Genomic DNA, 11,341 nt, shown 5'->3' on the forward strand with positions numbered 1-11,341 from the left:
AAGCTAGCCTTAGCTGCTGTTGCCAGCCAAACTACACAGAGCAGCACTTTTTATACCATTATTTGATACCAGTGGAGAAAAAAAGGACAATTACTTCAGTAGTTTCAGTTTGGCAACTACTTGTTTACCCTCCTCTTTTGTCTTTCTCGGGGAGCTGCCTTTAATTTAGCAAATTGTTTTTTGCATTAAATTTACTCTTCTACTGTTTTATATTAACCAACTGATGAGACGTGCTTTGCTGCGCAGTTGCTGCAATCGATGGAATAGTCCACAGTAGTATCGGGTGGGAGGGGAAGCCTGGGTTGACACAAATAGAATAAACGCTCTGTTGGTATCTTTGTTGATACTTTTGGGGAAGGTTATTACTTTTCATCTATTTTTATTATTATTATAGTTATTTTTGTTCATATTGTATTTTTATGGAGTCTTTCAAGGGGGCCCTGGCAGCTGGGGACCTAGGCCTTCTTTGCCTAATGGGTAAGTCCGCCCCTGGAAAGAGCGTCTTTAGCGTCTGCTAATGAGCTAATTCTTTTTATTGTTGTTATTACGTGTGCTGGCCACCATGTGGCGCCCTTCACACAACGACCACGATCGATCACACAAACACAGCTACAGGTGCACCTGTCTCTCCGTCCAAGCTGTCTTTCTCGCTATTTTCCTCCCCTTACTTTATATGTCCCAATGTCTGTCTGAATCCCCTGCCTGTCTGTTTGCCATTCTCTCAGTCATGCCAGTGTCTTCTTGCTGCTTCGGAGAAGATCGTATCTTACCGCCCCTCCCGAACATGACGTAAGCGTGGTAACTCCTCCTTCAGCTAAAACTTTCAAACAGGTTGTATCCAGACTCACTGCAGAGCCCGGGGATACCGGACGAATAACGGACCGGCAGTAGCGATGACATGGAGAGGAGAGTTGTAAGAGCTCTGGATATGACTCAAATTACCTTGTTTTATGCAAACTTGTCTGGACTGTACCTAACTTGTACAACACCCATTTATAACGGTAGACCAACACTTCAGTGAGAATTATTGTTTGAGGCTCACATGGTTGTACGCTACGGACAACATACTATCGATCAGATTAACGTTTATTGTATGGAAACAATGTGGAAACTAATCAGAGACATTTGTCGAGCGAATGGATGTTTATTTTTGGAACGATAGGCTACATGTTGGATTGAAACTTCGGTCGGATTTTTGAAGGGAAACGTGCTTCAAGTCTTGGAATAGGCAAAGTGTTAAAGAGATTCTGGTTTTCTGCCATTGCATCAATGCTGTCAGGATGATAAAAGTGTAGCTTTGCTCAAGTTCGTTTTTTATTTTTATGTCGTTTATATAGGCTAGTAGTAGGCTGTACTCTTTAAGCAGTATTTTGTTTGTAAACGTGTTTCGTTCGTTTTTAAGTGACGAGCACAACACTTCTCTTTGCGAGGGGGCGCTTACATTAACCATACATTTGAGATTTGAGAAATTACAGCCACGGGGTGTTTACTATAAACACCATAATGATCCCGGAGGAGAGGAGCGGTGGATCTAAACAAGCTTTCAACTTCCCCGTGGATTTATTGATCCGCTCGCCTAAGAAACGCTTGGATAAACTGGGCAGGAAACACAGTAATGGATCCTTACAGTGAGTCACAGTAGTAGAACACTTATAATCAAACACAGTTCTACAGAACCCTTGTCGAGAACCTTGTCTAAAGGTTTATATAGGTCCATAAGGGTACAGTTGAGAGTCATTTTTCTTCATATTTCAATGTTGCTATTCTGTTTGGACTCTTACGGACCAAAAATAATATTTTCCTACGTTTTCCAATGTTGTAACACATTATCGTACAGTATGCCCTATGCGTACATTGTTTATAGTATATCATATCTCAAAGACACCCTGCTAATGATGACTTGAATAAATACACGACTGATAGTATCTGTAGTCTTCAGTCCAGTCGGTAGTGAATGTGTTGTAGCATGTTGGGTCGTGTCAACTCTGCAGCCACTCCGTCACTACAGACTCGGCGTTTCTCGTCGCTTTTCTTTTGTTTTCCACGAGAAACAAACGGCTTCCCTTAATCTTCAACTTTCTTGAACTGAACCTGAACTGACTCATCTATCATCTGTCTCCTTCTGTTTCTCCATCCCTCTCTTCCCACCCTCTCTCTTTCTTCCCTCTCTCCATCACTCTACCCATACTCTCTCTTTCTCCCCATCTCTCTCTCCATCTCTGTATCCCCCAACCTCTCTTTCCTTCTTTTTCATTCCCACCCTACATCTCCTATCTTTCCCTCGATCTCTCTCCACTCACCTTCTTCTCTCCTTCTCTCTCCCCCCCCCCCCCTCCCCCAGGTCTAACTCCTCAGACCAGACGACCCACTCAGCGGAGAGCGCCCCAGTCAGGCAACCCGCCAAGAACAAGATCCGTCGCCACAACAACCGTCTGTCCACCGTGTTTACCCGCAGCCCCAACCTGCGTGAGGAGCGCGCTGCGCTGCCCGCAGGCCGGGGGGGTAACTGCGGCCAGCAGGACAACCCTGCAGAGCTGTCCAGCCAGGAGTCAGCGCCCGGGATCCTCAAGGTGTTCGGCAGCGACATCAGCCAGGGAGCCAATTACAAGAGCGTGCTGGCCACCCCTCAGTCCAGCTCCCTGGGGCTGGTGAAGGAAGCTCTGGAACGGTGAGGGTCAGGCCGGGTCAGGGGTCAGGCAGGGTCAGGGGTCAGGCAGGGTCAGGGGTCAGGCCGGGTCAGGCAGGGTCAGGGGTCAGGCCGGGTCAGGGGTCAGGCAGGGTCAGGGGTCAGGCAGGGGTCAGAGGCTTGTCAGGGTCATGGGGAGTCATCACCAGGAAGTCCTTCTGATTGGTCCACCTGTCCCGTTGCTTAGGTACTGTCTGGAGAAGGAGGATCCTAGCGGATACGTGCTCTGCGATGTGATTGGCCAGACGGGAGCCGACCACCTGTGGAGGACGGAGTGCTTCCGGGTCGTGGGCGACCACGAGAAGCCCCTCCTGCTGCAGTCGCTATGGAAACCCAAAGAAGGATTCTCCCGCCGGTTTGAGATCCAGAAGAGGGTGAGCGTGGAGGAGCATGTTGCCAAGGAGACGGACACGGTGACAGCAGGTAGGAGGCAGCCGAGATGATGGAGAGGGTTGTTACAGCCCCTACCCCCCAGCCCCTCCTCCTCTGTCCCCACAGGGCTGCACCTCTGTCCCCCCCCCTCCTCTGTCCCCACAGGGCTGCACCTCTGTCCCCCTCCTCCTCTGTTCCCACAGGGCTGCACCTCTGTCCCCCTCCTCCTCTGTTCCCACAGGGCTGCACCTCTGTCCCCCTCCTCCTCTGTCCCCACAGGGCTGCACCTCTGTCCCCCTCCTCCTCTGTTCCCACAGGGCTGCACCTCTGTCCCCCCCCTCCTCTGTTCCCACAGGGCTGCACCTCTGTCCCCCTCCTCCTCTGTCCCCACAGGGCTGCACCTCTGTCCCCCTCCTCCTCTGTTCCCACAGGGCTGCACCTCTGTCCCCCCCCCTCCTCCTCTGTTCCCACAGGGCTGCACCTCTGTCCCCCCCCCCCCTCTGTTCCCACAGGGCTGCACCTCTGTCCCCCCCCTCCTCTGTTCCCACAGGGCTGCACCTCTGTCCCCCCCTCCTCCTCTGTTCCCACAGGGCTGCACCTCTGTCCCCCCCCCCCTCTGTTCCCACAGGGCTGCACCTCTGTCGTCGTCCCCCTCTGTTCCCACAGGGCTGCACCTCTGTCCCCCCCCCCCCCTCTGTTCCCACAGGGCTGCACCTCTGTCCCCCCCCTCCTCTGTTCCCACAGGGCTGCACCTCTGTCCCCCTCCTCTGTTCCCACAGGGCTGCACCTCTGTCCCCCTCCTCCTCTGTTCCCACAGGGCTGCACCTCTGTCCCCCCCCCTCCTCCTCTGTTCCCACAGGGCTGCACCTCTGCCCCCCCCCTCTGTTCCCACAGGGCTGCACCTCTGTCCCCCCCCTCCTCTGTTCCCACAGGGCTGCACCTCTGTCCCCCTCCTCCTCTGTTCCCACAGGGCTGCACCTCTGTCCCCCCCCTCCTCTGTTCCCACAGGGCTGCACCTCTGTCCCCCCCCTCCTCCTCTGTTCCCACAGGGCTGCACCTCTGTCCCCCTCCTTCTCTGTTCCCACAGGGCTGCACCTCTGTCCCCCCCCTCCTCTGTTCCCACAGGGCTGCACCTCTGTCCCCCTCCTCTGTTCCCACAGGGCTGCACCTCTGTCCCCCCCCCCCCCCCTCTGTTCCCAAAGGGCTGCACCTCTGTCCCCCTCCTCCTCTGTTCCCACAGGGCTGCACCTCTGTCCCCCTCCTCTGTTCCCACAGGGCTGCACCTCTGTCCAACCCCCTCCTCTGTTCCCACAGGGCTGCACCTCTGTCCAACCCCCTCCTCTGTTCCCACAGGGCTGCACCTCTGTCCCCCTCCTCCTCTGTTCCCACAGGGCTGCACCTCTGTCCCCCTCCTCTGTTTCCCACAGGGCTGCACCTCTGTCCCCCTCCTCTGTTCCCACAGGGCTGCACCTCTGTCCCCCCCCCCCCTCCGTTCCCACAGGGCTGCACCTCTGTCCCCCCCTCCTCTGTTCCCACAGGGCTGCACCTCTGTCCCCCCTCCTCCTCTGTTCCCACAGGGCTGCACCTCTGTCCCCCTCCTCCTCTGTTCCCACAGGGCTGCACCTCTGTCCCCCCCCTCCTCTGTTCCCACAGGGCTGCACCTCTGTCCCCCTCCTCTGTTCCCACAGGGCTGCACCTCCGTCCCCCTCCTCCTCTGTTCCCACAGGGCTGCACCTCTGTCCCCCCCCTCCTCCTCTGTTCCCACAGGGCTGCACCTCTGTCCCCCTCCTCTGTTCCCACAGGGCTGCACCTCTGTCCCCCTCCTCCTCTGTTCCCACAGGGCTGCACCTCTGTCCCCCTCCTCTGTTCCCACAGGGCTGCACCTCTGTCCCCCTCCTCTGTTCCCACAGGGCTGCACCTCTGTCCCCCCCCTCCTCTGTTCCCACAGGGCTGCACCTCTGTCCCCCTCCTCCTCTGTTCCCACAGGGCTGCACCTCTGTCCCCCTCCTCTGTTCCCACAGGGCTGCACCTCTGTCCCCCTCCTCTGTTCCCACAGGGCTGCACCTCTGTCCCCCCCCCCCTCTGTTCCCACAGGGCTGCACCTCTGTCCCCCCCCTCCTCTGTTCCCACAGGGCTGCACCTCTGTCCCCCCCCCCCCCTCTGTTCCCACAGGGCTGCACCTCTGTCCCCCTCCTCCTCTGTTCCCACAGGGCTGCACCTCTGTCCCCCCCCTCCTCTGTTCCCACAGGGCTGCACCTCTGTCCCCCCCCCCCTCTGTTCCCACAGGGCTGCACCTCTGTCCCCCTCCTCCTCTGTTCCCACAGGGCTGCACCTCTGTCCCCCTCCTCCTCTGTTCCCACAGGGCTGCACCTCTGTCCCCCTCCTCTGTTCCCACAGGGCTGCACCTCTGTCCCCCCTCCTCCTTTGTTCCCACAGGGCTGCACCTCTGTCCCCCTCCTCTGTTCCCACAGGGCTGCACCTCTGTCCCCCCCTCCTCCTCTGTTCCCACAGGGCTGCACCTCTGTCCCCCCCTCCTCCTCTGTTCCCACAGGGCTGCACCTCTGTCCCCCTCCTCCTCTGTTCCCACAGGGCTGCACCTCTGTCCCCCCCCTCCTCTGTTCCCACAGGGCTGCACCTCTGTCCCCCCCCTCCTCTGTTCCCACAGGGCTGCACCTCTGTCCCCCCCCCCCCCTCTGTTCCCACAGGGCTGCACCTCTGTCCCCCCCCTCCTCTGTTCCCACAGGGCTGCACCTCTGTCCTCCTCCTCTGTTCCCACAGGGCTGCACCTCTGTCCCCCTCCTCTGTTCCCACAGGGCTGCACCTCTGTCCCCCTCCTCTGTTCCCACAGGGCTGCACCTCTGTCCCCCTCCTCCTCTGTTCCCACAGGGCTGCACCTCTGTCCCCCTCCTCTGTCTGTGATGTTTCCTGAACAATGGAGACTGTTTGGCCCTGTTGACTTTGGCACGCGTTCTTAGCCCCCCCCCCCCCCCCCTCCTGCTGCACTCTGAGTCTCGCGCCAGTGTAGCAAAACCATGTAGCAGAGCTAGTGCTCACTGTTTCCCTCCACACCTGACAAGACCCGGGGTGGCTGAGGGACTGAAGGGAGACTGGGGGAGGAGAGGGGGGCAGTAGAAGACAGGGAGGACAGAGGCGGGGGGAGACTAGGGGCAGGAGGCGGTGGAGAGTGGGGAAAGGTCTGGACAAACTCTGACCAGCAAGGCTGTCAGGGTGAGAGATTGCCCCTCTTTCTCTGGAGTCTCCAGGGTTGTTAATATGCCCTTGGTCCTGCCTGAGACAGCCATGTTAAGCTGACTTCAGCCAATCCTCCAGCCTGTTGATATCAACCAGGAAGACAACACCTCTCTCTCCTCCCTCACTTCCTATCCTTCCTTCCCCCTGTCCCTGTTTGGTTTGACCCGGAGCCAAGCCAGCAGACCACCCCAGGCCAGACCATGTCAACAGAAACAGGGGGAGGGGTTGACAGATCTGGTTGCTTAGTCACAATATGGCTGTTAACGTTCCAGACTATGGAACTGTGACTAAAGAGGATGTAATCCAGCCATGTAACAGGTGTTTTGAGTACTATGTTAGCGTGATGAGGCACCATGACCTGTACACTTCAGACAGAGATGGTCATCTCCTTTCAGAAACTAAACCACCTTCCCTCCTCTGATCTCTCTGCCGACTACTTCTGTCTCTCTGTTTCTCTCTCTCCTGCTTATTCTCTCTCTGCTCCCCCCCCCCCCCAGGTATCAACGCCCAGGCCCGGAAACTGCAGAGGGGTCGGTCACGGGTCACCTCCCTCTTCGTGGCCGGTACTGGCTCTGGGGCAGGGGATGACCCAGCGTGCCTCTGGAGGAGTCTGAGTGACATGGACCTGTCCTCCATGGTGCGCGACGCTGCCCAGGCCCAGCAGGAGTCCAGCAGGACCCAGGCCCAGGCCCGGGGCGCTCTGCTGAAGGAGGACCCAGAGTTGGAGGCTGACAAGGAAGCTCTGGGCCTAGAGAGGGAGGAAACAGAGAGCAGTGATGACCTCACCACCCAGTACTCCATCCACCCGCCCTTCGACTTCCCCTACTTCCTCCTGCTGCAGGGCTACAACCACAGACAAGTAGGGCTGTTACAATGGTGCTACCTAGCTTAGCCTAGCTTAGCTTAGCCTAGCTTAGCTTACTTTAGCATAGCATCTCCTAACCTAGAATTGCATAGCATGGCATAATGTAACGAATCATAAAATACAATGTTACGACCCCCTGCCTTGCATGTTCTAGATGTTTCCCTGCTCCAACACCCCTGATTCTAATGAATGGGTTGTTTTCAGCCTTCTGCTAAGCTTTATAATGACCCATTAATTTGAATCAGGTGTGTTGGAGCAGGGAAACATCTAGAACAGAGAGGGGGATGAGGGAGAGAGATGGGGAGAGGGTTGGGCAGGGAGGTGGTGTTTGTTTGGACTGTGCCAGCGGTGGCAGGAGAGTGTGTTGGCAGACAGGGAAGGAACAGCTTATCACTGACACCAGGCTGTCAACAGCTAGAGCTAATCACTGCCCACTCATACACTCTCTCTGAACCTCTTAACTTAAGAAGGTAAACAGCTAAAGCACCCCCTCTCCTCCCTCTCCTCCTCTCCTCCCTCTCCTCCTCTCCTGCTCCCATTTCCTTCTCCTCTCCTCCCCTCCTCTCTTCCTCTCTTCCTCTTTGCCCTGACACTTTAACACTCGGTCTGAACCTCTTAACCTAAGATGCTGCACAGTAAATCCTTGAGGGTTTAGTGTGTGTGTGTGTGTACTTAAGTTAGTGTGTGTGTGTAAGTATGTGAATGTGTACGTGAAAATGAGTGGGTGTGTGCATGTGTGTGAGTTAGTGAACGCATGTGTCAGTGTGTGTGTGTGTTTGTGTCAGTGTGTGTGTCAGTGTGTGTGTATGGTGCTGCAGAGCATTTCTCAGACAGGTGATGGTGGTGTGAAGTCCTGACTACAGTGTCTGTGCGTGGGGAGTAGAGGAAGTGGTTTGGAGATATGCCCAGCATGTTGTTCTGATGCAGCTTGGGTGTTTAAGAATGAGGTTCAGTTTCGGTCAGAATTATTAAAACCCTCCAACTAACTCTCCTCCCCTCTCCTCCCTCTCCTCCCTCTCCTCCCCTTTCCTCTCCTCTCCTCCCCTCTCCTCTCCTCTCCACTTCTCTCCGCCCCTCTTCTCTCCTCTCCTCCCTTCTCCCCCCCCTCTCCTCCCCTCTCTCTCGTCTCCTCTCTCCTCCCCTCTCCCCCTGTCTCTTCCCCTTTACTCTCTTCCCTCTCCTCCCTTTCCTCTCCTCCCTTCTCCTTTCCTCTCCTCCCCTCTCTCTCGTCTCCTCTCTCATCCCCTCTCCCCGTCTCCTCCCCTTTCCTCTCCTCCCTCTCCTCTCCTCCCTCTCCTCTCCTCCCTCTCCTCTCCTCAGCTCTCCCCCTCTCTCCTCTCCTCCCCTGTCCTCCCTTCTCCTCCCTCTCCTCTCCTTTAATGTCTGATGTCCCCCTCCCTCCTTTCTCCCAGGACTTTGTCCTCTACCTGTTGGGGTCCTCCTCCACCATCTTCGGCTGCTGTCGGGAGCACAGCGAGGGGGAGGACGAGGAGAGGTTAAAGGTCGACATCCTGCTCTTCGCCCCCGACATCCTGCCCCAGCACTGCCTGGTTCGACGCCCGGACCGTACCACGTCCCAGCGGGGGTGCCTGCTGAGACCCCTGCACGGAGCCCCTGTCTCCCGGAATGGTGTGGCCCTGAGAGGGGAGGAGCAGCTGTGCTGTGGGGACCTGGTGGGGCTGGGGAACCACTACTTCTTCATCTTCAAAGACCCCTCGTCCTCCTCCTCCTCCCTCCCCCACACCCTACCCTGGCTCCCCCAGCTGGGCCCTCCCCTCCAAGGAGGCGTGGCCTCCTCCTGTCAATCATGTGGCTCCTCCCTCCCCATGAGAGGAAACAGGAAGTGGACCCCTCCTTGCTGGACTGGTCCAGAGGGCGTGGCCCTCTCGCTGGCCTATCAGGAGAGCCAGGAGGAGCGAGTCCTGGAGGAGGTGATGGCAATGGCGGACGGCGGGGGAGATGACCCCCGTCTGACCCCTGCCTTCCTGCTGTGTGTTCTGATCCAGAACTCTGCCTCCAGCTGCCCCCTGACTCACCTGCAGGCTCTGCTGCCCCGCCTCGCCGCCCTCATACACACCTGCGTATGGGTAGGTGAACCAGCAGCACACAATGATCTTCTCTACCTCCCTGTCTCTCTACCTCCCTCTGTGTACCTCCCTCTGTGTACCTCCCTCTCTGTCTACCTCTCTCTCTGTCTACCTCCCTCTCTGTCTACCTCCCTTTCTGTCTACCTCCCTCTCTCTCTACCTCCCTCTCTCCCTCCCTCTCTGTCTACCTCCCTCTCTGTCTACCTCCCTCTCTCTCTACCTCCCTCTCTGTCTACCTCCTCTCTCTCTACATCCCTCTCTGTCTACCTCTCTCTCTCTACATCCCTCTCTCTCTACATCCCTTTCTGTCTACCTCCCTCTCTCTATACCTCTCTTTCTGTCTACCTCTCTCTCTCCCACCTCTCTCTCTCTCTCTCTCTCTCTCTCTCTCTCTCTCTCTCTCTCTCTCTCTCTCTCTACCTCTCTCTCTACCTCTCTCTCTGTCTACCTCTCTCTCTCTCTACCTCCCTCTCTACCTCCCTCTCTGTCTCTCTCTCTCTCTCTCTCTACCTCTCCCTCTGTCTACATCTCTCTCTACCTCCCTCTCTGTCTGTCTCGCTACTGCTCTCTCTCACTCTCTCTGTCATCAAACCTGTCAGTCGAAGACACCAGTTTCTATGTTTAGGTCAAACACTCTCTCTCTCTGTCTCTCTCTCTCTCTCTCCCTCTCTCTCTCTCTCTCTCTCTTTCTCCTCCTAGGAGAAGACCAAGCAGCTAGCAGCCATGCAAACAGAACTGTGAGTAGCTTCTCAGAGCTTCACCTGTTACACCTGACTTGAGACCAGCCTGTTAGACCAGCCTGTTAGCCCAGCCTGTTAGACCTGACCTGAGCCCAGCCTGTCCCAGCAGCCCCGGTGTGGACCCTGAGCAGGACGTGTCGCTGCAGGATCTGACCCCAGGTCTGCGGCCCCTGGTGCTCTGGATGGCCAATGCCCTGGAGCTGCTGCACTTCATCCAGCTGGAGGTCCCACTACTGCTGCCTCCACAACAGGAGGAGGATGGTAGGAGGGGAAGGAGGGGGAGAGGGAGGAGGGGGAGGAGGGGTGTGGGGAGGGGGAGGGGAGGAGGAGTAGGAGGGGAGGAGGGGATGGGGGCAAGAAATACCGGTGTTTTTCATTTATCAGCTCACTTATATAGTTTGTGTCTATGCATGTGTGTCTCAGTGTGTGTGTGTGTCTCTGTGTGTGTGTGTTCCAGGTGTGTGGGAGTCCGAGGTGTTGTGTGTGCGGTCCTTGTGTGAGGAGACCATGACGGCGCTTGAGGAGGTCATCATGTTCACCTTCCAGCAGACTGTCTACTACCTCACCAAGGTCAGTAGTGGGGGTAGCTCACCACCTCACCAGGGTCAGTAGTGGGGGTGGCTCACCACCTCACCAGGGTCAGTAGTGGGGGTGGCTCACTGCCTCACTCAGGGTCAGTAGTGGGGGTGGCTCACTACCTCACCCAGGGTCAGTAGTAAGGGTGGCTCACTACCTCACCCAGGGTCAGTAGTGGGGGTGGCTCACTACCTCACCCAGGGTTGGTCATCTTATATGTGACAGCTCAGTGTCTGGGGGTCTAACCCGGCTCTTCTGTCTGCTGAGCTCCACCATGAGACCCAGAGGACAGTGTTGTGGTCCAGCAGAGTGGGCGTGGTGGTGGGTGTCCCTCAGGCTCCATGGCTGCAACTGACCGGACACTTCACTGCCACACCCTGGCCTAACCCCTGTAACTATGGTGACCACACCCTGGCCTAACCCCTGTAACTATGGTGACCACACCCTGGCCTAACCCCTGTAACTATGGTGACCACACCCTGGCCTAACCCACGTAACTATGGTGACCACACCGTGGCCTAACCCCTGTAACTATGGTGACCACACCCTGGCCTAACCCCCGTAACTATGGTGACCACACCCTGGCCTAACCCACGTAACTATGGTGACCACATCCTGGACTAACCCCTGTAACTATGGTGACCCCGTCACTGGCACTGACAGTTTTCTGATAGAGGCTCTGGTCTCAGAGACATCAGAATCAGTCTGTCTGTCTGCCTGCCTGTCTGTCTGTCTACTGGTCTGTGTGTGTGTGTGTGTGTGT

At 56.7% G+C, this 11,341-nt stretch overlaps 1 protein-coding gene across 1 annotated transcript in view; it reads left to right on the forward strand.

Annotated features, from left to right (window-relative positions):
* The first annotated feature begins 357 nt into the window (after window positions 1–357).
* LOC124479541 (ras-associating and dilute domain-containing protein-like) overlaps window positions 358–11,341 on the forward strand; it is a 15,080-nt gene continuing 4,096 nt past the window's right edge. The window contains exons 1-9 of the mRNA XM_047038315.1: window positions 358–1,628; window positions 2,342–2,668; window positions 2,874–3,109; window positions 6,808–7,169; window positions 8,588–9,262; window positions 9,962–9,999; window positions 10,109–10,263; window positions 10,460–10,606; window positions 10,915–10,925. Of these exons, the coding sequence (XP_046894271.1) occupies window positions 1,504–1,628; window positions 2,342–2,668; window positions 2,874–3,109; window positions 6,808–7,169; window positions 8,588–9,262; window positions 9,962–9,999; window positions 10,109–10,263; window positions 10,460–10,606; window positions 10,915–10,925 (2,076 nt within the window). The 5' untranslated portion in view covers window positions 358–1,503. The remainder of the gene's footprint in view (window positions 1,629–2,341; window positions 2,669–2,873; window positions 3,110–6,807; window positions 7,170–8,587; window positions 9,263–9,961; window positions 10,000–10,108; window positions 10,264–10,459; window positions 10,607–10,914; window positions 10,926–11,341) is intronic.

The sequence above is a fragment of the Hypomesus transpacificus genome, chromosome 17 (genome assembly GCF_021917145.1).
Source record: "Hypomesus transpacificus isolate Combined female chromosome 17, fHypTra1, whole genome shotgun sequence".
NCBI lineage: Eukaryota > Metazoa > Chordata > Actinopteri > Osmeriformes > Osmeridae > Hypomesus > Hypomesus transpacificus.